Source organism: Pteropus medius, unplaced genomic scaffold, assembly GCF_902729225.1.
Source record: "Pteropus medius unplaced genomic scaffold, Ma_sr-lr_union100, whole genome shotgun sequence".
Classification (NCBI taxonomy): Eukaryota; Metazoa; Chordata; class Mammalia; order Chiroptera; family Pteropodidae; genus Pteropus; species Pteropus medius.
The window spans coordinates 105366-130415 of record NW_024349225.1 but is presented as its reverse complement, the minus strand read 5'-3'; the positions used below and the strand labels follow the sequence as shown (position 1 = coordinate 130415).

The 25050-nt window shown below is 44.3% G+C and overlaps 1 protein-coding gene across 3 annotated transcripts in view; it reads left to right on the top strand.

Annotated features, from left to right (window-relative positions):
- The window catches only part of KCNH1 (potassium voltage-gated channel subfamily H member 1), a 308541-nt gene that overhangs the window by 220146 nt on the left and 63345 nt on the right, over positions 1-25050 (top strand). For all 3 annotated transcript variants that reach the window (XM_039881126.1, XM_039881125.1, XM_039881127.1), the window contains one exon: positions 11713-11909. In XM_039881126.1, the coding sequence (XP_039737060.1) occupies positions 11713-11909 (197 nt within the window). The remainder of the gene's footprint in view (positions 1-11712; positions 11910-25050) is intronic.

Genomic DNA, 25050 nt, shown 5'->3' with positions numbered 1-25050 from the left:
TGTGGACATTTCTAAATGCCATCATGAGGAACTAGGCAGTGGGGGACCACTGATGGTGGTGAGTAAAGTATGACACCATTAGAGCTGTGATTTGTGAAGATTAACAAATTACGTATGGAGATAGGAAGGCCATTAGGCGACTATGGCTTAAGGTAGAAATGAGAGGTGTTAAGGTATGGGCAGTAGAAACTAAGGCAGAAGTAGGGTTGCCAAATAAAATATAGGATGTCCAGTTAAATTTGGATTTTGTATAAATGAGTAATGTTCAGCTCAAATATTTCCTAAACATTGAAAGGGACATCCTTACGCTAAAAAAAAAAAAAATTATTTATCTGAAATTCAGATTTAACTGAACATCCTGTATGTTTATTTGCTAAATCTGGCAACCTTGGATGGGGAGACAGGTGGAACAGGCGGATGAGACGTTCTGAAAGGAGAGTGTGCAAGGTTGTGCCTAATAGACTGGGGAGCAGATAGAGGGAAGTGAGAGAGGTGGTCCGACATTTGAGTGAGGCGGGAGATGGAGGCGTCGGTAGAAGGCTGTCTGGAGGAAGACGGCGTGAGAGAAAGGTGACGGGCTTGGTTCCGACTTGCTGCATTTAAAGGCTAGTGGAGGACCCAGGTAGAGTGTCCAACAACTACTCAGAAAGGTGGGTCTGGAATTGGGAAAAGAGGCCAGGGCTTAAGACAGAGATTTAGGTTTCAGAGGAAGGAATACAAAAATTAAAAAAAGAGAAAAAGACAGGTACAAAGAGAGCATATGAATGTTTTTTCTAAATGACCAAGTGTTTCAGAGCATTTTAAAAGAAATGGGAGTGTAGCCATTCTAAATGCTCACAAAGAATATTAAATCCTATTAGAAACTCTTATGATAAGTAAGGTTAAATAAAATACAATTTTTAAACACAACACTATCTCAGCTACGTGGGGAGAAGCGTTCGTAGATGAAAGCTCGAAACATCTTTCCTAATACATCCCAGTAGATGACTTTGGTTTGTAAGGTCGTAGGAGAGTTTCGTTTTCTTTTTAAAATATTTGTCTGTCTTTCAGATCTTCTTTAAAAGAGCATATGCTACTTTCAAAATCAGTGAATTTATTTTTTAATTTTAAAGTCGATTTTGAAAAAGTGAACATCGTCCCAAGTTTCACACATCCTTTAAGTTATTAGGATACAATTTGAAAGAATAACTTTTTTCAAATAGAAGTCTTGATAGCATTTCTTTTGTTATTTACTGTTCCAATCAGGAAAAAAAAATGACATTTATTTTAGTAGGTGGTACCCAAGCCCACCCTCAAACAATTCTCGAATAGGAGGATGGCTAGACGATGAGGACAGAGCGGCTGTCTAACGGAGGCTTAAAAAGCAGCACCCGCTTCATATAACTCCCTGTTATTTTAGAGGCGGGAAGCTAAGTCTTTCACAGCCGTTTCTCAAGATCCTTGTGAGCTGGAGGGTGTGAGGGGGACGCCCGCCACTTTCTGCACTGCTATCTTCTGTGGTGCATTACTTCACTTGCCCATGGGACTAGCTGAAGCCACTGAGTGAATATTACTGCTGTGTGCCATAAAATTCGTATCATAAGGTAATTTCATGCTTAGCGCAAGGGGAGGAAGCTATGTTTAAGTGCCTCTCTAAACACTCCAACCAAGCATTAATATTCATAGAACTGTTCCATCAACCCAAGCAATTATGTTAAGTCCACACTCTAAGCAAGGAGGTGTAGTATGAATAATCTAGAACTTCAGAAATGCAAAAACATTTATATTAAGTAATGTGTACATTGCCTAAGTGAGAGAGGGTGGGAGTGGGGACCAGGTTCTCTTTCCTAGTTCTGTCTTTGCTTAAGCCGTTTTAAAATTTGGTTGTAGCCCCTCAAGACACTGGCGGTTGGGAGAGTTAGTAGATCTTTCTAAAGGAAATTCTCATAACTTTAGTGCCCAGACAGAGAGGGAATTGATTTAAATTAAAAAATTATGTTAAGTCAAAACGAGAAGTTTTATTGGCATGCAAAATGTTTCAAATATAATATTAAGTGGGGGAAAAAGTAGAATATATCACTATATATGCAGTAGCTTCAACTACATAAAAATGCATATATGAGTAGAAGGAAGATGGGAAGTTTATCATAATGTTATCCAAAGTCTTCTGGATGATGGCCTTATTTTTCAATGTATTTCAATTATTTTCTATAACACCATATATTCTTTTGTAAACAGGAAGAGAAAATCAAGTCGATTTTCTATTCTGATTTATAGTGATCTTGGAAAATTATCACCTGCTTTTAGTGGAAGATTGTGTTCTATGTAACTTAGCGACAGACATTCGGCTAACTTAATTTTATCTAATTGTAGTTGTGAAGAACAGAAGGAGAGTTGTCATAATGTTTCCAAACCATCACTTAAATTTAACCAGTTACGGGCAGGCCGGCATTCGGATAGAAATGCCCACATTGTTTGCTTATGCTCAGTACAGTCTCCACGAGAAAGTCTGATGGCCCATATTTGGGTGAAATTTTAATTCCTTTAAGGAGGACATTTGTATTATAGGGTAACTTCTGATATTCATTATCTTTATTTCTTCTTTTTAAATTTGTCTACAAATTTAGCTTAGCATCAGTGTGGATAAGAGTGAATTATGGGAGTGTTTCTGAGCAGGCCGGCAAATTCCTTCTTGAGTCAGGCTGACAATGTAGCTACCTGAGGACACCCAGGTTCTTGCACTCAGACTGGGGACCAATTCTTTTCTTAAGGTCATCCATCCTAAGGCATTCTAAGCCTTTCATATCCTGGCCCACCTTACATTGTTTACTCAGACTCAGCTTTTCACCGACGTGTTGACTCATTCTCTCCATAAACATGTCAGGTGTAATGCTAGGGACTGGAGATAAAACAGTGAACCAAACAGACACACCTGGCATAGAGCTAACAGTCTCATCGGGGAGACAGAAAATAAATATGCAGTTTTATAATACCGTGCCAAGAGTTTTAATAGGAATAAGAACAGGTTGCTATGGGAGCTTATAAGACAGGCATCTAATCCTGCCCAGCCAGGAGAAATCAAGGAAGGCATCCCGACAGAGGTGGTGTCTGAACTGAGACTCGCATGATGAACTGTTCCACCAGGTGCAGTCGTGGTGAGTGTTACAGGCAGAGGGGACAGCATCTACAAAGACGTGAAAGCGGAAGAGTGACAGAATCACATCCGTGTTTAGAAAGATCATCCTGGTTGCTCTGAAGAGAATAGATAACAGGCAGGGAGACCAACGAAGAGGGTGCTGAGAGATGAGAGTGACCTGAACTGACTTAATGGCAGTGGAAATGGAGAAAAGGAGACACACTCAAGAGATATTTGATAAAGTTATCAGAGCTTGGTCATTTACTGCAGCAGTGCCCAACCTTTTTGGCACCAGGGACCGGTGCTCCTATGAGAATCTAATGCCTGATGATCTCAGGTGCAGCTGAGGCAGTGATGCTAGTGCTGGGGAGCGGCTGCAAATACAGATGAAGCTTCGCTTGCTTGCCCGCCACTCACCTCCTGCCGTGCAGCCCAGTTCCTAATAGGCCACAGATGGTACGACCCATGGCCCGGGAATTGGGGACCCCTAATTTATTGGCTATGGAGACGAGCAAGAGGGAGGAGTCTGGATGACTCAGATGACATCCACTGGGATGGGGAGACTAGGCGATGGGCAGGTTTACTGGGGAGGAGGGCCGTTTCCATTTGGATCTGTGGGTTTGAGCTAAGTGAAAGTGTCCAGTGGGAGATTCTGGTCTCAGAAGGGAGATCTAGGCTGGGAGTATAAACCTGGGATCATTGTGATCCAGGTGGCAAGTGAAGCCAGGGGAGAGGCTAAGAAAACCCAAGGACAGGGGAGCAGAGTCTGAAGCGCGATCTAGAGCAGAGCCACGAGAAGTACCAGTTCATATGGGGTGTGTATGAGACCTGAGAAGGGCTGGCAGCAGAGCGGGGATGGGCATTTTCGAATGTTACAGAACCATATTTCACTGACTAGAAAGTGCCATGGATTGTAAGACACACCAACATTTTATGGCCCACTAAGAAAAATGCTGCCAATTAAACTGTGACTTATTAATTCTAAGACACAAGCTGATTTCAGAGATGAAAAAATGCTAAACAACTTAAGTATATATTAGAATCAAAGAGCCATTGTAAGTTGAGGACTAAAAAATATGTCCTGGATTTATCAGGAAAAGTCATTATTGACGACCATGAAAATAGTATTAGTGGAATATGGGAGTCAGAAGCAAGATCAGAGTAGCTTGAAAAATGAAGAGAGGTGAGTGTTTGGGTTCAGGGGCGCTTAAAAAATTGCATAGATCTCCCCAGAGTTCCAAGCCAAGAGAGAGACAATAAATAAATGATAAATAAATAAATAAATAAATAAATAAATAAATAAATAAATGAGATGAGTACAAGACAAAATATCCCTTTATTTTTCTGGAAAGCTAATATTGGAGAATGTGCTTTATATCTGCATCCAAGAAGGCTTCTCGGTATCGAGCCCCAGAGTTCAACTTAGCCTGGTGGTGCTGACCAGCACAAGTCCACCCTTGCGAGAGTCTGCCTGGTAAATCTCATGGCATGGAGGAGCAGAGAGAACACGCCTACCGCGGGCAGGCAGATCCTGAGGAGAGGGCAAGGGGCTGGTCCGCACGTGGGCCGGTTCTTCCTCCAAACTCATTAATGAGATGAGGGGAAAGAGAGAGGCCGAGTGTGATGCCACGGGAGCTGCCTGCACAGAAGGAAATATCAGGAATAGGGGGAAATCCTTTCCCTTTGACAATAGGGTATAGAAACATCACCAAGAAATTGAACCATAACAGAAACAAGAACATAACACCCAGCTTATTCCCTCTGCAGTTTGGAAAAATTATCCGTCTCTTTCATGTATCTAAATTCTCTTGCCTTGCCATAGAAGGCCAACTCTATTCCCATTTTCTTTATGAAATCTCCATAGTCCTGCCTACCCCAGCCTCCCACATATATTGAGATTCCATCTTTATTGGTTTATGCTTTGTTGTAAGCACATGTATGTTTTGTCTCCTTTCGTCGTAAGCCCCTTGAATGTAGAGACGATGTAATATCCTTCTGTTATTACTCTCCTTAATCACTGGAACACTGCCTGACCCCCATAATAAGTAAGGCCAAATTATCAAACTGGACGGAACTGTGCGCAAAGATGGTAAGACATAACCCTGCCTTTGAGAACTCTCAAGACCAGACCACACAGTATTCCATCTCTAATATGGACATGGTTTGCAGAAGAGCCTAACCATTGCTCCCCTTTGTACCTCACTCAAGAGAGGACAAATGTTTCTCAAATATCTCTGAACTCTCCTGTAAAACCTAAAACAAGAGCAAACCTTTCTAGAAGGAGATATCCCTCTGAGATGTGTGCTGAAATGCACACCAGTTCCAGGAGCTAAGGCCTCTCCAGCGTTTCCCGCCCCTACTTTCTTCGGTGGCAAAAGAACTCCAATAAAGCACGGCTCAGCACCCAGCAGATACCACAACACAATCAGATAAGACCAGGTGCTTAAAGCTGAGGCTTTGTTCCTTGTAGTGTATCTCACCACTTGGACAGGAAGACAAACGGATGAGATTTCCACTATGTCTGTCTGTCTTTTGATGCACATTCTCTTCTCTAAACTGTAGTAGATGAAGTAGAGGTCAGAGACTGCCAGAAGCATTTATTTACTTATTTATTTTCGGTAAGAACAAGAAGAAAGGCTTTGTAGCTTCACTACAGATAAGAAAAGGCAAAATTTACAAGGTGTCAAAACTTTGCTTACCTACTCTTCCCCTGATCTCAGAAGATCCAAGGGAAACACCCATCAATGCATGTGGGAGGGTAGTAAATATTCCAAGATAAGCTGGAAAGCCAGGACGTCAGCACCTCAGAGTGAGGCGCATAGTGGGTATCTGAAGCAGGGTGCCTGGCCTGGTGACAGTGAGTTCTCAGCAGATCCTGGCTCCCTGGTCCACAGCCAGGGCTGGGCTGGGAAGTGGGCAGGTCCTGCCAAGATGTTTAACTCAAGTCTCTGGAGCTTTTGCTCTGAATGTGCTGCCAGAACCTCTATTATCACATTACTGCTCAGTCTTTCAGACACAAGGAAGCCTGCGCTTTTTCCTGGGGCAAGTGAAGAAAGCAGGTGTGTATACAACTCCCCCTGAGAGCTCAAGACATTGCCCCACTGGACCTTAGACTCCTGAATTGGCAAGGGTGTGGATTTAGCTGCTTCGACCAAAACCCCAAATAATAATTTTTTTAAAAATTTAAACAAGAGAGAAAGAACACAAAAAGACAGGAATGATGAAAGCTTGTATTTCTCTCACGTAGCGGTCCAGGTATAGGAGAACTGGATGGCATCTCCAGAGTGTCGGGCATTCAGCCTCCTTCTAGCCTGTTGCTTCATCCTAACTAGATTGTCTCCTTGGCCTCCTGGTCCAAGAGAATGCACATCCTCATTCCAGCCAGGAGGAAAGGGGACGAGGGGACGGGCAGAGCACGCCCCAGAAGTTGCACGCATCCCTTCTGCACCCCTCCCCTTAACCAACACGTGGACAAATGACCACGCCTAGCTGCAATGCAGTCTTAGTGTGTTCACCTTTGTTCCTAGCTAAAAGTCATGGGTTCCATTACCATCAGAGGAAAAGACTGGTTTTGGGGAACAGCTGGATTCATAGTTCAAAGCTGTCTCTGATTGACCCCTCTCCTCATCACCTTGCATGGTGCCTGACTAAGGTAGATCTCCCTGAATGTTGACTGAAGAGGGGGGCTGCTGGAGGGAGGGGACGCAGGGGACAGCTCAGTGGGAGCATGACGTAGCCTCTCCCAGTATGGACGCCACATGGCAGGGTGAGGAAAAAGGATTTCCTGATGCCCCAGGGAGGAGGAATAAAGGCACTAGCGTGGGCTGAGGGAACTGGCCCTCACCACCCCTTATGTTCCTGGCACCTCTCTCAGCCCTGCCAGTGGAGCCCCCAACAGCATAGTGAATTCAGTGACTCAAAAAGCTGGTAGAGCACACTCTGTATACAGAGTATGGAAGGAGCTTAGGGGACTTAGCAGCTGAATAAGGAGACCAGACACTTTCCTCCAAGGATTACAAAATGTACCGGCAATACTCATCTCTTCAGGTGAGTGAAGGAGCAGAGAATCCAAAATATGGGGTTTCCCAGAGGCAGAAGCTTTCAGTCTTGCTAAAGAGCCGTATCTTGTGCCTCAGGGCCTTTGTGCATGCAAGTCCCTCCGCCTGGAATCCTCTCTGTGCTACATCTTTGTGCTGCTTAACTTGAACTTATGCTTCAGGTCTCAGCTCAGACATCACATCTCCCTGGAAGCCTTCCCTCACCCCTTGAGCGGAGCTGATATCCTTCCTGCACTCTCCACTACCATATGTTATAATCGTGAGCCTCTGTCTGTCACCGCATCGGGTCTGTAATTCACCCCACTGCTATACCTTGGCCCCTAGAGTAGCACGTGCTAAAAAACTGCATGAATGACTGAATGAGTTCTTTCTAATTGGTTTGAGTCTAGAAATCGTTGATGATTTTAGCAGCAGATAATGACTTTAACTGCAGAATTATGCTTTGCTCAGTACGGGATACCATTGCGAGTGGTCCTGATAGGAGCCCATAATGAATAGTGAAGAGAAGCGACTGAAAAGTTCACTTTTGCCCTTCTCCCCCTCTGGCCTGCAAAGCTCACTCAGAGGTTGCCTTCGAATAAACAGGTCCTTTTCTGGAGAATTCCGAACTCAGTTGTCAGTTTCAGAGCAGACTTTCTCCCGGAAACTCTTTAACATTCAGTAGTCTGCTCGATCCTCTCCGGGCCCCGGTTGGTTCCAGCACCTCTTGAATTTGTCCTGATCATCCGCCCCTCTTAACCTTCCTGACCTCCCCGCCACTCCCACCTTTCTCCCCCTTCAGCCTCTTCAGGTGGCTGTTCCATCCTCTGCCCTTCATGGAATCCAGTTGTCTGCAGGGTTCTGGTTTTCTCCAATGCTGTGCCTCTTGCAGAGATCTCCCTTCCTCTCCCTGTGCCACCTCAGCCCCGTGTCCCACCTCCCACGTATGTTTTTTCTTCAGTCGCGTGTTTGTACCTTCTAGGGCTGTTTGCATCCACTGTGCAAGTACAAGTGCAGTAAAGACAGCTGCGTGTGACTGGGAGGGGGCAGGGGCGGGAGTGATTATCGCAGAGATGCTAGCTCGGGGTTTTAATTAGACTGCCTTTCCTTACTTCCCTTCTTTTCTTTATTTCCCTCCCAGCTCAAAACATCCACTTAGAATGTATTTTAAAAACATGGAAACTTAGGTTTTAACATTCTGCACCCAGCGCCTCAGTGTAATAAATAAATCAATAAGCCGATAGCCTCAAGTAGTTTGACTGCCGACTGCATTGGGGTACCTTCTGTTCTTCAGTGAATCATTATTTCACACCAGGAAACAAGAGATGAGTGTAGGGGTAGGGCTCGTCCTTGCCTCTGATTCCCAAGCCGATCTGGGAAGCCATCATTCCCAGCGATGCGAGTAATTTACAAGAAGCCCGCCAAATGCTCGGTATCTTTCCCTTTGACAGTTTTCCCAAGTTGTGCGTGTCATAAATACATTTCTCACTTGCTGGAATAGTCTTGGTTTTGTTTTGAATCTGGCAGGTCCTCCAATACCACATTCTTAAATCTTACTAACATAATTTATACCAAAAATACAGCCTTAACAGAAAAGAAAGATTATATAATTTTCAATTTGAATTGAAAATCAGATCCAAATCATGACAACACTGACACTTCCTAGACCCTACAGATTAATTACGATTATCTTAGCATGAAATGCTTTTTGTGGTAAGATCTACCCTCCACTTATTTTTCTGTCAAAACCTTTGATTGGAAAACATTTTTACAATGGGAATGTTGGCCTTTTTAAAGATGCACTTATTTATTTCATGGTATGTTTCAACCACAATAGGCTTGCACTTTGTTTTTAACAATAGGTATGCCCCTAAAGAGTTGTTTATAAACTGAATTTTTACAGATAAATTCATATGTCAAACACACATGAGGAGCTGTTATTTTACTTTATGGGTTCTTTCAAAATTAGAAAAATGATTCCCAAATTCGTTTGAGAAGTATAATGCTCATATGTTAGATCTTGTTTAAATGAAGTAATTTTATTAAGAATCAGGCAAGATTACCAATGCACTTCAACTCACAGTAGTTCTGGCTCAGCTATACCCCACTATATCCCAATAGGAGATGGCAAGTTATGTAAATTCTGCATTTCTCATTGTTATTCAAAATGATTACACAGGAAAATCTGCTCCTGTTAGAGCCGCTCCTTGCTCTTTCTTGCCTCATTCTTTCAGGGTAGAAAGTGGGGTACCAGCTCAGAGCTGGGACTATTTATGGTGTTCTGCTGAAATGTTAGGTAACCTATTAAGCAATTTCTCATGAGCCTCTCAGCCTAGAATTTATGATTGTGCATGTTCTGGTTATCTATGTCTGTTTAACAAACCACCCCTGCATTTAGCTGGTCGGTTCTCACTAGAGCATCCTGTATGTGGTTGCAGTCCAGTGTTGGCTGGGACTGCAGCTGACGGCTCCACTGGGATAGGTGACCAAGAGGGCTCATTTACATGACTGCCACAGGCTAGCTGTCAGCTGAGAGCTCAGCTGGGCTGTCCACCAGAGCACGTTTACGTGACCTCTTGTGTGGCTTGTTCCTCTCAAAACATGGTAGTTGGGTTCCAGGAGGGGGCATCTGCCGAGTAAGTGTTCCCAGAAACCCAGGCAGAAGCTGCAAGGCTTCCCATGACCTTGCCTCACAATTCCAGAACATCACTTCTGCCACATTTTATTGGTCAAGGCAAGGGACTGAAGTCAGTCCAGATCCAAGGAGAAGGGAATTAGGCTTTGCTGTTTGATGAGTTGCAGTATACATGTGGGGTCTGTTTTTTGATATCATAATGTGTGTCAGAAGAAGAGCATTCTCTAAAGGAATACAATCACATAAATATGAAAGGCGAAAGACATCGTGGTGCAGGGTAGGGAGGTTATGGAATAATTCATGTGTATGAATGAATTGGCCAGTCTTGTTGGGTAGAACTCAATACTAGGGAGCACACACTGAATGTGCCTGTCTCCATGGGAGCCAGGTAGCTTCCCGCAGAGAGAAACAGTCCCATCCACTGGCCCCAGCCCTAAATTAGCCCACTCATATCACAGATGCTTAAATCACATACCTGGTAAGGGAATTTAAATAGCACAGTTTTCAAGGCATATTTACCTAAGAGCTCCTGCAAGCATGTTTCTTACTCATATTGAGTCAGTAAAACCATAAATTAGAACTGTACATTATTTCACAAACACATAGAGAACTGTGCAGTAATATGCCCACTACACCTGTTTTTCAGTTCACATGTGCTCAAAGAAGGCTGTGCCCATGAATCACACTTTTGGGTGTTTGAGAAAAGGTTAAGTTCTGGATAGATGCTTGAAAGTCTAATCGATCCTTAGTCCTGTTAATCATACTGAGTCACAGTTCCAGCTGTGGAGTGTGGCTGAACTGGATGCAGGGGCTGAGGGTTGTCAGAGGTACTTTTTACCCTTGTAGCATTGCTTCTTCCCCCTGCGTACTCCTCTCCGGCTCCCTGGGGATTCAAGTTTGTGTTTATCTGTGCTGAAAATTTAGAGGCAAGATAAACAACATTTTTTATAACCAGAGGCTGTGCCAGGAAGGGATTTGGCTTTGCATTAGACATATGTTAAAATGTTGGTCCCTGGGAAAGGTCGGAAGGATATCCCTAGGTATGAAGCAGATATTTGGAGGAGATCGATAGAAGTTTGATCCAGAATATGGCTATGTGAGATAAGTCTATTGACATGAAAGATACTCTTATGGAATGCTAGGCATGGAGGATCCTAGAGATGCCATTTGTGTAGGGCCCATATCTTTATACTACCAAGAGGGCATTCGGCAAGGGTGAGGAGCATGGAAGGAGGCGTGGGAGAGAGGGTGAGGATTGGGGCACCATATAAACATGAACGTCGGGGCTGTGAAAAGGACATGGGAAGGGATGGACTTCACTCTTGCCCGAATTCTTCCAGGTGAACCATCCTAAACAGAGATCGCGCCTGCTCTTCGGCTCCAGTGAAGAGTCCACACCCTCCCCTTGACAGCCTAATTTAATGGGGACCTCTCCGTTATTAATGGGGACCCACAGTTTGTCTTCCTTCCTCACTTCCCTTCTGACTGTACGTATAGACAGAACTCCTACTATGTGTTATGTGGAAGGATAAAAACACGTGAACTCTCATGTTGGGAGACACGCAATAAACAAGCAAACAAATAAATATAATTACAGATTATATTCGCAGGTGATAGGTATTTTGCAAAAATGGGAGTGATAAAGAATAAAAGGAGGGGTTCCCATTTCGGTTAGGATGTTCCGCGGTGACGTGAATGATCCCAAAGGTGCTGGTTACAACTTGACGTGTATTGTGTGGTATTTTCAAGTTTCTTAAACTGCATGTTGTTGAGGTTCAAATTAAAATCCTTATTGCCCTTTTCTGAGCCCAGGCTGCAGAATGCCGAACGGACGGCAATCCAGGGACGCAGCGGGAAGCCAGCCCGGAGGATGGCCGGACGCTTCCCGCCCCTACACTTTCCTTACCACCGCTTTCTCTCCTTAGGGAAAGGAGATGTGTTTGGAGATGTGTTCTGGAAGGAAGCCACCCTCGCCCAGTCCTGTGCCAACGTTAGGGCCTTGACCTACTGTGACCTGCATGTGATTAAACGGGACGCCCTGCAGAAAGTGCTGGAATTCTACACGGCCTTCTCCCACTCCTTCTCCCGGAACCTCATTCTCACCTACAACCTGAGGAAGAGGGTGAGCTGGCAGTTTCAGTTTCTTCTCTACCAAGAGCAGTCCCTGTGCACTTAAGATAACCACGCGGGCCAGGAAAGTCCTTCCGCTGTTTATTTAAGTGGAGCAATTGGGTCTACAGGGGTTCTGTTTATTGCTTGCTCTTCAGAGCTTTTGCTATAAAATGAGGGAGAGAGGAATGTTTCTAGATTAAAAGATGGATCAATTCTGGTTCAGAAGAAATTTGTTCATGAGTATATCTCTGGGCTTTTCTGCCGGCAATATCTAGACCTTCTAGCATTTTGAAAAGATGAGTAAAACATGAGGTCATTAGTCAATAAATGGCTGAGTGGGATCGCTTAATTAATGTAAACTGAATTCTCCCTGATGACTAGGACTCACTTAGTGGTGTGAGGACTTTCTTTTTTTTTTTTTTTTTTTTTTTTTAGAAAGGAGAATGATTTAGTTGAGTCGAGAAATTAAGAAAGATAAAGTGTCTGATTGGCCTACGGAATATTTTGTATACAATTGCCAATTTTTGTACATGACTGGTTAGGAAATATTAGTTTTAACAACCAAAAAATTTCTCATCTGAAGTTGTTTCTTGCACCCTCAAATCATCAGAATTGCTCTATCTGACTCTGTGAGAATTAAAATATTTGTCTTATACTCTAGGTTTTTGTGATTGATCTTCTTGCACTTTATCTCTTATTTTGTTTTATTTTATTTTTTTATTTTATTAGTTTCAAGTATACAATACATTGGTTAGACATTTGTATAGTTTATAAAACAATCTCCTTAAATTGTTCCTTTTCTCCTCTGGTTTTCTACCGAGCCATCATATTAACGCTAACTGCATTCCCTATGTGTGCTCCCCATCCCTGAGACCATCTGTCAACTACTAATTTGTACTTTTTTAACCCTTCACCCCATTCTCCCAGTTCCCCAACCTCCCTTCCCCCGTCTGTCATCAAATTGTCCTCTATATTTGTGTGTCTGTTTTTTATTAGTTTGTTCTTTTTGTTCCTTAGATTCCACATGTAAGTGAAATCATATGACATTTATCTTTCTCTGTCTGATTTATTTCACTCAGCATAATAACCTCCAGGTCCATCCATGTCATTGCAAATGGTAGGATTTCATTTTTTTAATGGCCGAGTAATATTCCATTGTATATATGAACCATGACTTCTTTATCCACTTGTCTGTTGATGGGAATTTAGCTTCCTTCCATATCTTGGCTATTGTAAATTGTGCTGCCATGAATATTGGGGTGCATAGATCTTTACGAATTATTGTTTTGGTTTTCCTTGGATAAATACCTAGAAGTGCAATTGCTGTGTCAAAAGGTATATCCATTCTTAATTTTTTGAGAAACCTCCAGGCTGTTTTCCATAGTGTCTATACCAATTTGCAATCCCACCAACAATGTATGAGGGTTCCCTTTTCTCCTCATCTTCGCCAACACTTGTTGTTCTTTGATTTATTGATAGCCATTCTGACAGGTGTCAAGTGATATCACATTGTGGTTTTAATTTGCATTTCTCTGATGATTAGTGACCTTGAACATCTTTTTATATTTTGTTGGCCATCTGTATTTCCTCTTTGGAGAAGCATCTGTTCAGATCTTCTGCCCATTTTTTAATTGAATTGTTTGTTTTTTTGGTTGTTGAGTTCTCTGAGTTCTTTATATATTTTGAGTATTAACCTCTTATCAGATGTATCATTAGTGAATATCTTCTCCTAATCATTTGGTTGTCTTTTTGTTTTGTTGATGGTTTCCTTTGCTGTACAGACACTTTTTAGTTTGATGTAGACTCAATTGTTTATTTTTTTTCTTTTATTTCCTTTGCCCAGGGAGATATATCCAAAGAGAAATTACTGTTAGCAATATCAGAGTTTACTGCTTATGTTTTTCTCTAGAAGTTTTATGGTTGCGGGTCTTACATTTAAGTCTTTAATCCATTGTGAGTCTATTCTTGTATACAGTGTAAGAAGGTGGGGCAGTGACTTAGCCTTCTTCCTCCCTCCTCCCTCCTCCTCCTCCTCCTCCCTCCTCCTTCTTCTTCCTCCCTCCCTCCCCCCTCCTCCTCCTCCTCCTTTCTTTTTTTTTTTTGTATGTATCTGTCTAATTTTCCCAACATCGTTTATTGAAGAGACTGTCTTTATCCCATTGTATATTCTTGGCACTTTATCTCTTAGTTAAATCAGTAACAAGGTAGCTCTGGCCCTGCAAAAATCATCTGGAAGGATTGTCAGAAGAATCTTTCCAAAAATGACCTCATAATCTTTCCTTCCAAACTGTTCCCCTTCTCATGGCCTCTGTCCCTGTTAACATGGTGTGTATCACCCTGAGGTTCCGAGCTAGATACCCTGGCACCCTCGTCGATGCTTCTTTTCTCCATCTCACACCTCAGGTTACTCATCAGATCCTGTCGTTTCCACCTAGGCTCTCAGACCTGAGTCCACACTGTGCTTCCACCTTCAGGGGTCTCCTTGAGCTCTTGGGATACAACACGCCCATTACAGACCCTCCCTATGTCTTGGATTGTGCAGCAGGCTCCAAATGCATACCCCCCGACCCCCGCCTGCCTTGCGTCTGTCCTCAGTGCAGTGCTTTCTCTTTTGGCCACCTGCATGACCTTAAAAACTAAGTGGATCATGCCATTCCCCTCCGTGAAGTTTCTTTGCTCCCACCCTGACTACAGGATAGTGTCTGAACACTTCAGCATGGCTTACATGGTTTTTCACCTCCGGCTCAAACTTAACTGCCAAGCCCCAATCTCGGTTACTGTTTCCACGGCTACCTCTGCCACCCTGATGGCCCATCGTGAGAACCTCACACAGGTCTGCAGGCGTGCCACCCCCTTTCAGAGCACTGTACCTCTGCATGCACCTTCTTGGGCTGAGAATTCTTTTTTCTTCTGTGCGTGACAAATACCTGTTAACTCCTAAGATTCTACTGAAATGGTTATTTGTGCATTCATCAAACCCAGGACATGCCAACCGAACTAGATAGATGTATAAAACTGAATAACACTCAGTCCCTATCTCCAGGAACCTAAAGTCTACTAGAGAAGATCGTCACAGGAAGGATAGTGTAGCACATGATGCTAACTAAGTACAGTGAGTGTGATTGTCAGAGCATAAAGGAGGGCAGCTAAAAGGGAGAGGGTTTGGGGAGAAAGTATCCGTGGGCGGTACCTAAGCTGAGTCTTAAAGGATGAATATTCCAAAAAAGAGAGGGAGCAGGTGTTCCAGTTGGAGGGGCAGTTTGAGCAAGGCACAAAGAAAGGAAACAGCCTTTTGTCTTCCAAGTCCTTTGTACAAGGTTCCAAATGTCCGTCATTGGTTGACCTCAACGATATGCTTCCACCTATTTTAAATATTGTGAATTTCTCTGCCTTGTGAGTCTCTGCTCAGAGACCTGGGAGGGCAAAGACTTGATGACTTGGTGTCCTAGTGCTTAACCCAGTACAATTAATTAACATTTGGGGATGACAGGGAGGAAGCAATGGGACCTCCAGGCCTCAGTTTCCACATCATAAAGTGTGAGATTGTGCCCGGATGATTTTTATGGTTCTGTGGTTTGAAAGCTGGTCGTTTAAATTCCTGAGGGGAATGGGCAGTGGTGGAGAAGAGAGCATTGGCAGTTCTTCCTTGCTTATCTGAAAACATGGATAAGCTTGCTGGTCACGTTTTTTGTTTGTTTGGTTGTTTGTTTGTTTGTTTGTTGTTGTTGTTGTTGTTTTACCAAGGTAATAAATGCTGTTTATGACTTCTTTAAACTTAGATAGTACTCCAACATAGTGACACCCTGTGAACTGCAAAAAACCAAATACATTTACAGTAGTAGTATCGGTCACCAAAATGGAGAGGGCAAGGAAACTTTACAATTGTGCGAATGTGTAAATGTTCTCATTAAGGCAGTATCGACTCAGATGGCCATGTACTATCCGTCCCCTCAAACATCTCACAACTCTGGAATCCACTTAGTCAAGTAGAGTCTTTAAATGCTATTTTTTGATTTACTTCTTTTTATGAAAGCAAGTTGATTATAATCAGCTTTCAGTCTTGCTGATAATATAGGTTGAAAAAAAATGTGCAGTTTGGGTTATTTGGAGGAGTAATCATCTTGGAATAATTGTGGATCAGATCTGTCTTAAAAAACAAGGATGACAACAAAAACAACAGCACCTCGGTGGTCAGATTGTTTTTGTGAGTCCAGAATGATTGACGGCTCTGTGGAAGAGAAGACTCTGGGGCCATAGTTTTGATGGGCTGATGTGCAGCAGCAGTAGGTATGGTCTGTATGGCCACAAGGTGCAGAGGAAGAATCAAAGCTGCAAACAGTATAAGAAAACCTAGGAAAAGATCTGAGCTGCCCAATGAATACAGTAGGCAGCTTTGAGTGCTATCAGGTTTTATGTCCTGAAGGTATTTAGGTCCCTTAGATACCCCTCAGGGACTTAGGCACCCAGTAAAGAATCCAATCAGTTGACCTTCAAATTTCCTTCCAGTCTCCAATGCCAATGAGTCTGGTATGGATGCAAGAGAATTTTAGTGAGATCCTTTATATAAAGAGGTAGCCATTCTCTCTCTTGGAAAAAAGAGGCTTGTCATTTTGGTATGGCCATTGTATTCTCTCATTGTGTTTCTGAGAATGAATTCACAGTTACACAGGGCATAGGAGACAAGAAAGAACATTACATGCATGAATTATCCTTGTAGCTATATTTTTCTGGCAAAGTGAAGTATATTCTTGTGGCTGCTTCTATCTTGGCAAAATCGAGCGTGTTATTTGCAAAGATTCCTGCGAACATAGTTCCTTTGACTTCGGTTTGTGAAATTGTTTGATCTCGTAGACCTGTTCCAGTGCACAGCACCAACTCTGAGCTGGAAGGTGCCTCGATGCCACCCATTTCTCTACCACCATCATTTCACAAACATGACATTTTATAAGAAGTTCACAGAGCTGGGTTAGTAATGAAAGAATTGGAGCCAAAAACAACTCGTTGACCAGGCCGCCTTCTGCTTCTCACAGCTTCATGACCTAGCTTGGCCTCTGTATTCTAAGCCTCATCTTTTTATCCCTAAACTCATGTGTGTGAGCACCACTCAGCTATCAGCACTGCCTTTGGGACTCAACTCAGGAAGGGACCTGTTGTCTTCCTCTGTTTTCCCCAAAGACCCTTGAGGTCACAGGCGAGGATGAAGGAGGCAGAACCTGGAGACCAATCCAGCATTTGGACCTTTGGTTTTCCTTGCCTGTGGCCTCTGAGCCAGAGGAGACCTCTGTCTGCATCCCGTCTCTGCCACTTAGTGCTTCTGCAAGTTGCCAATGCTTCCTCATTTATAAAATGGAGATGATGAAAAGTTCCACCTTGTAGGATAATTGTGAAGATTAAATAATACTTGCGAAGCTCTTACACACAGGGTCTAGCACATAGTATGCACTTAGTTAAGTTGTGGGTAATTGTGACTTTGTTTTACCCACTTGACACCCTATTTCACTCTATTTTTTTTATCTTGTGCTTTTGGAAAATAAAAAGAAGGCTGAGTCTTATTTGTTTATATGGGGTACTCACTCTTCTGAATATTCTGTTGGGTAGATTTTTATTCCAGGCTTCTCTGCACCTCTTGCAGCAAAAGACGGGCCAGGTGATCTGGCAAGTGGACGTGGTGCTGGCCTCACTGTCGTTTTTATCTTCTGCTGGTGGAGAGATCCGCACTCACCCACTAATTTGACCAGTTCCATTTATGGAGGGCAAGATTAGGCTGTTCTGACATCTCAAGTCAGTCACCAGGAAGTCAGGGTTTTGCCAAGAGGAAAGCGCAGTGTTCTGTTTCTTCCGAGGGAGGTGGCATGTAGTTTTCCATGAAAATTAGGAGAAGCGGGGCCTTCCTCATCCCAGACCCTGGGCTCTCCAGGGCGCCAGGCTCGCCTGGCATTTTCCTCCAGGCCCGGGATGATCTTCTATCTGCAGAGTTTTGCACACTATTAAAAGTAACATTATTACCAACTCCAGATACTGTGCAAGCTACGTCACAATGTCAGCATGTGTTTTCTGGCAGCCTATTAAATCCTCGGTACAGCCTCATGACACTACAGAAGCAACCCCATTTCTCGAGGGAATAAAACAGGACCCTGTGGAGAAGAGAATCACTTTCCAAGGTCGCCCAGCTGATAAGTGGTGGATTCCAGACCCTGCATGTGCCCCTCTCCTGCTAAGCAGCATCATGTCCTGTGTTTGGCCTCCGTTGTGTATGGCTCTCAGCTATTCCCATGTGGGGATTCTGGCTCCCACTTTCTCCCAGTCTGTTGACTTTTCAAAGGTGGTATAGGTTGACTCCAGAATATCTCCAATGGCATTCTCTACCTCCCAGCACACTGAGAAACTTTTACAGCAAAATCACAGTAATAGCCCAGGTTGAGAGACGTGGGGAGTTTTCCCTCTTAGAGATAAGCACGCCGTTGCTGGGTGTGCTGGGATGCTCTCACTTTGGTTAGGCAGCAGGCTAACCTGCCCGTGGTATTAGTAAGTTACTGGAAAGACCACCAGCTCTGAGGCTAAGGACCAACACTGTGGCCTTGAGCAAGTAACTGAACTATTTTAAGCCTTAGTTTTTCCATCTCTAACAAGGGTCTAATAAAAGTTCCTCCTACTTAGGTGTATTGAGAAGATCACATATAGTAGAACAGCAAAAATTAAAAGTGACATCGTACCTGTAGGAACCATTCAATAAATACTATTTGTTTCCTTCTCCTCCTACTGCCTGTCCCTTCCCTTCACCTTCTGCCTCCTCTACCATTGGAGGTCTGAGTTCATGCTTTACTCTCCTTGGCCTATAACTAGATCTTTAATTAGTGTTTCACTTGGGCTCTACTTACCTTTCAACCAGAGATGAGGTTTTACTCCCAGGTGCTGCCTAGGGATGTGTCCTGCTCATCTGCGGACAGTAGGGAAAATGTACCACAATTAAATGGTGTACTGCAGACAAGCAGTTAGTTAATTCACAGCAGTCAGTGCATGGGATAATTGGCATGTAGGTAATTGGGAGGATGGTTCTCATTCTCTGTGTGTGGGCCTTTATTTTTAAAGCTAATGTTGTTGTGTATTTGAGTATTTTTTGCACAGCGTTTGCTTATATTAATTTGTTCAGAGATGGTTCCTTAGCTTGATAAGACCCCAACCTAGTGAGTTTGGGAGGGAGCTGGGACTATAGCTACTGGTGCTTTCAAAGCGGAGGCCTCATAATGCCTGTTTTCTAAAACCGAGTCTGCCATGGTGAACTATCTTGAATACTATATGTGTATTTCTAGCCCACTTAACCAAAGGGAATTTTATTCTGGAGAAGAGAAGATCAAATCGTGGAGGCTCAGAGAGAGATCTGCTTATAAGTGGCATTGGAAAGCCTTTCCGTTTTCTCCCTGAACAAATTCTTGTGGAAGGTTGATAAGATGGAAAGAGAGACCCCCAAAGCCAGGTCTTAGAAATCTATCTCCTTCCCCATTGAATCATCACAGCCTAAGTTTTAAAAATGATCTCTACATAGGCCATATTTTCCTTGTCATCCCTCCATAGTGAGGGCTTCTATGGAATTAAAAATCATCTAATAGACTGTCAAGCCCTAAAGGTTATAAAATCGAGGTGTTGGAATAGGAGTGGGGAAAGGGAACAAACACTGTGAGTGATAAGATCATAATTCTTTCAGGACAACAAAATATAAATCAAAGCCGAGTCTCTTTTTCCTCAAGGGGATCAGGGAGTGATGTTGGGATCTGTGCAGCCTTCCATAGATCCAAAGAGATCATCCCTAGTACCCCAAAACATAAGAGAACCCTATCATGGTCCCAGGGGTGGGAGATAATGCAAGCGTTCCATGCTTCATTATGTATAAATCAACTTCAACTGCAGGTGGTCAGGCTGTACATCTGGCCATTTTTAAGGAAACAATGAAGTTCTGGAATGAGTGTAGGCTTTAAAGCTAGGTCTTCACATCTGGGCTCAGCCACTTGCTAGCTGGGAGGCCGGAGAGGGGGGAGATTGAACAAGTACAGCTATTCCCCTCCTGTTGAGTCATACTTTCTACCCAAAGGGTAGCCTTGGGGAAGGATGATCACGTGTCAGGCAGAGCCTTAGTGTAGCAGGTGCACAATTGAGTTAGTCCCCTGTTATCCACGGGGATGGCAGCAGCAGAGCAAAGGAGAGCAGGAGCCGTGACAGTTTGGCTCCTAGAATAATCATATGGAGGCAGTAGGGAGTGGAGGTTAAAAATGTGGCCTCTGGAGTCAGAGTACTTAGGTTTAAATCCAGGCTCTCCTTCATGACCTTTGGCCAGTTACCTAACCTCTCTGGGCTCCAATTTATTCATTTATAAAATAGGGGCAGTAATAGCACCTTGGAAGGGAGCTTTGACATAGCAAGTTCTCGCTGTATGTGTTGCTGTCATTACTCTTCTCGATGAGCTTAGCTCTTCTGGCAATGCAGAGACCCCATCAGGTGCTAAACATTTTTAAGGGGAGTAGAGGCTGAATTTTAACACCTAGAAATTTCTCCTACAGATGATTCCAAGATCTGTGCCTGGGCCCCTCGAGTAGCACAGAGGACCAGGTGATTCATCAGTCGGGTTTGGTAAAGAATGGTGCTGTGAGACTCACACAGATCTGATTTCCTCTTACGACAGAGTGCATGGAGGGAACAGTAGAGTCCGGTGTGGAGGAGGTGCTAAGGGAAGGAAGTTGTAGTGTATCTTATCAGCCTTGATGTACTGTCACACAGTGTGTTCACCAAAAGGTAGAAAAGATCTGACCTAGTTTAGAAGACTGTGAGGCCAAGGCAGCCCTTTGGTGGTAATGCACCTTCCTAATATTTTCTCAGAAGCATGTGTTTGACTCATAATAAATAGGGTGGTGCTAATGAGTCCCAGATCATGGGCTCGGTCCCCAGTGAGCTTCTCGATGACTTAGGTGTTTAGTCCAATGTTTCTTACATGTATTTGGCCCCTCAACACTTTTTCGAATCATACTGATCAGTCTCTATGATCTATTATAACATCTCTCAGAGCCGGTGTTTTGCAGAACATCTTTAGGAAACAGGAACTGTGTTCTCTAACATCTCTCGTGGTCCAAATAGTCAGTGACTTGTAGAGTGGACAGGTCTTGTCTGTGCAAGATCTCAGACCCAGTCTCCCTGCTGTCCGAACATCCTCCTGAACTCAATGTTCCCCTGCCTGCGCCCAGGTGCCCGCTAGCGCATCCATTCTCTACTGAGCAGTCAGCCTTACGTTGTCGGAGAGGCCTTTGTCCTCATGTGCTAATAGAAGGCTGTGAAGGATGTTTTCTCCCTGGCTTCAGAGTCCCTTCTTGCAAGTTACTTTCTCATTCTTTTATTGGCTCCGTCAAATTTCATGTTCCTGGCTCATCTGCCATGTTTCTGTGTCTCCTTGTTCCCATCAAAGTGCTCCTTGCACTCTTAAAAATTTGCTTGTTGGTTTTGAGCATGTCCTTATAATTCTGCTGGTGAGTCATGGAGGTTTTCATTCTAGCCTGTGCTTTTATAAGTGAAGAGTCAGGATTTGAACCCAGGCTGCCTGTCATAATAATAACTACCTTCTATGATGATAGATTAATGGAAGTGTATGTTAGTTCAACCCCTCCAAGGGGGCTTTGAACATGTGCATCTAAAGCTCATACACAAAAGCCATCGCAGCTCAGACATCCATGCAGACAGTTTCTGTTTTAATGAGTGTCACAGGCCCATCAAGTTTTGGTGCTTCTCACTAAAAATTTTGCAATTTACTTGTTACTAGTGTCACTTAATGGTCATGTCCTGCCTGTACTTAACAGACTTCTAGAGTGAAATTCTGAATCCACAGTGGGGCCCTGACTTCACATAGCTTCTCTTTAATCTCTCTAGTGTAGTGAAGCCCCTTGTCTATTGATCTAATAGCATTAGTCAGTTTCTTTGTAGCTGTCATTTTACTTCCAAGTCACTGTTCACCGTATGTCTTTTTTGCAGTCTAGAAGTTCCAGAAGGGCTGGGCCTTGTTTGCCTGATCGGCTCTCTTGGAGTTTGGTATAAAATAAGCTTTTAGTAATTGAATGAATGAATAAATGAATGAATGAATGAGCAAACGAACCCGCTGATCAACCAACCAGTCAACCAACCAACAAATGAACATGCAAGTCCATCAGCTGATATTGGTCATGTCCCTCCCTCTCATTATTCCTATAAAATTTAAAAGCCTTGACTATAAGATGGTTATCTGTAGAGACCTACTCTATTTCTCCCTCCGAAGCTTTGCCCCTGTATCCCATACCACCCCTTCCCCCTTTTCTCTTCCTCAAGCCCTGGGTATAGAGGTCTGATGCCAGCATAAAATCATCCATCATCATCATCATCATCATCATCAACTGCATTTATTGAGTGCAGTGTATATGCTAAAGCCTTTATATGCATTATTATCTCATTTAGGAGCTCAGGAACTGAGGCCCAATGAGGTTAAGTAATTTTCCTAGATCCAGTAAGCGAATTGGAGCTAGAATTTGATCCCAAGTCTGGCAATTGCCAAGACCATATTCTTGCTTTTGTGCCCCTGTTCGAAATGAGGCCCTGCTTCACTGATCCGAGGATAGCAGCCCTGGCTCATACACCCTCAGTTCCCTTGGAGGAGGATGTCAGCCAGACAGTGGCTTTGGAGGCTGCAGCCTGCCCTGCCTGTCTCCTGTATGATTCCGTTACAGAGCAGGCCTTTGGCCGCTGTCTAAGGGTATCTGGACCTCCCCAGCACCGCAGAGCTAGATAGCTGATGGCATTGGAGGGTCCGCTGTTTGTTCAGAGATGGGGGAAGGAGATGCAGACAAGTTACCTTATCCAAGGATGGAGGGAAATAAGGCAGAGAGATCCTCTTTTGCAAGTTTCTCATTTGCATATGGGTCCACTCTGGTCCCGCGGAGGGGGTATAAAACCTTGTTAATGGTCTGTGGCAGGAACAGTCAGAGCAGCAATTTGTTTCAGCCCATCATGAGAGGCCAGAGGAATGACCTTCAGCTGGCACTTGGGTGGTCAGTTTGACCAGAGATTTGCAGCTGGGCAGGCTGCTGCAGGGTCAGGTGATGACCCATACCATGGCCAGGGCTGTGGAGAGGCCTTAACGTCAGAGAGGGAATATGCGAATCCGATTTTACTTAAGAAGAGGTAGCCCGAAGGCTCCAGGAGGGAATTTGTCCCAGACTTACAGGGTTGGGCAGCTTTGGGATTCTCCTTTTCTGGAGGTGTCTGGCGACCCCAAGGACAAGTGAATGAATGTGATGCCCTCCAGAGGCCAGCGTGAGCTTCCTGCCTCTTCCACCCTCATTCCCAAGGTACTTGGCAGTGTTATAGGGACCCAGCAGCGCCTCAAACCTTTCACTCCAGGCTTTTGCATCTACCTGACTGTCCCTGGGCTGCCTGTAGTAGCAAGAGCCAGAATATCTTTCGGGACAGATTTAATTTTTAAAAAGCCCCTGGCTACAGGCAGCATGCTGAAGGTGGTGTCTATCCCTTGGAGATCTATTTGCAGCAGCTCCTGAATTCTGCTGTATTTCCCAGCACACTCCTTATAAATGCTTAGACATGAAGATACCTCCTGGTTCACAGAGTGAGAATTTTTAATAGAGGATAGTTGTGCGTGTTATAGCACCTCAAATCCAGCACTCCTCAGGCTGGAGCTCATTGTACATTTGGTGCGTGCTGTTGGCGAGGTGTGATGGTGCATCCTAACCCTGCTGGACCTCTAACCATCTGGGTGAATAGAGAAGCAAAGTGGGGTCCCCGTGACTGTAGTCGGGGGAGGCTTCCCCAGACATGAGACACATCCTATGACAGATGGCAGGGAATGGAAGAATAATATGGAAAAAGAAGAGATCACCTGCAGAGTTAGGACATGGCACAGAATACTAAAAATCCTCGGTGAGGGAAGTTAATGCACTTATTATCGTGGTGATCACTTCGCAATATATGCAAATGTTTAATTATTATGTGATATCCCTGAAATTAATAGAATGTTATCTGTCAGTTATATCCCAATTTAAAAAAAAAAATGCTGAAAATCCTGACGAAGGAAATTATAGCCCCGAGGGCCCCACGGCTAGCGGCAGGCCGCGCAGTAGCTGGCAGCCTGGCCTCTCTGAGGTCTCCCCACTCAAGCACTGGGAAGAATTTCGCCACAGGAATTTCATTGAACCTTATTTCACGAAAGAAACGATAGAAGACTCAGGAGGCGTGAAGGGTGCTGCTTTCCTTCGACACGGTCTCTGGTTGATTTTCAACTCGGCTCTGGAGAGGACTCAGGAAATTTGCTCTCCGTGGAAGCCACGTTCCTTTGTTCTCGGACGGTGAGGATCTGGGGAAAGAACTGGGTTCAGGGAAAGAGAGGGGACTGAACAACAAAGGCAGAGGCTACGGTGACTGGAGCGTTTCAAGAGGCCGAGTGGATGCTGCAAATACCATTCACTGAAGAGAGGACCTCGTGTCTGCTCTGCACAGCCCAGCTCCTTGCCCAGGGAGGCAGATCCCTTTGCTAACCCCAAACCGGGAGCCGGGCTGGGAGAGAAACCCAGGGAAGGGCTTGCAGGCCACGCGCCGTTCCCCAGTCCTTCGCCTCAAGGCCAGACGAGCCCAGCAGCAGAGTGGCTTCGTTTCACTATAAGGCGGCGTGTGAAGGCGTCTGGGAAGCTGCCAGGGTTTTCATCCTGGGCTTTGTGGTTAAGCACTTCCTAATTCCATTCTGACATTTCTCTCGGGTTAGAACCTGAACAGGAGGCTTTCAGCTCGAGGCTTGTGAAGTAGTGCTGGATGCAGCTCCTAATTATCTGTGGTCACCAGTGACAAAACTGCTTGGAATCTATAAGCGATCCTTTCAAGTAGGGCTTCCATTTCCACTAGCCCCAACCTACCCGAGAGCAGAGGTGCATCCCCTGCCCTGCGGGGCGGGGGGCAGTACCCCCTGTGTTCTGTGCCTCCTCCTTCCCTCTGTCCCACGGCTCTGTGTGCTCAGAGCGTAAGCAGCTGCCCCTCGGTCACTGTGTAGGCTGTGGTTGTTGTCTCCTTCTGCAGAGCCAGGTAGCGTTTGTTCATGTGTTTCGTGCGCGCCCGTCTCACACCCATGGCAGGGAGTTTAC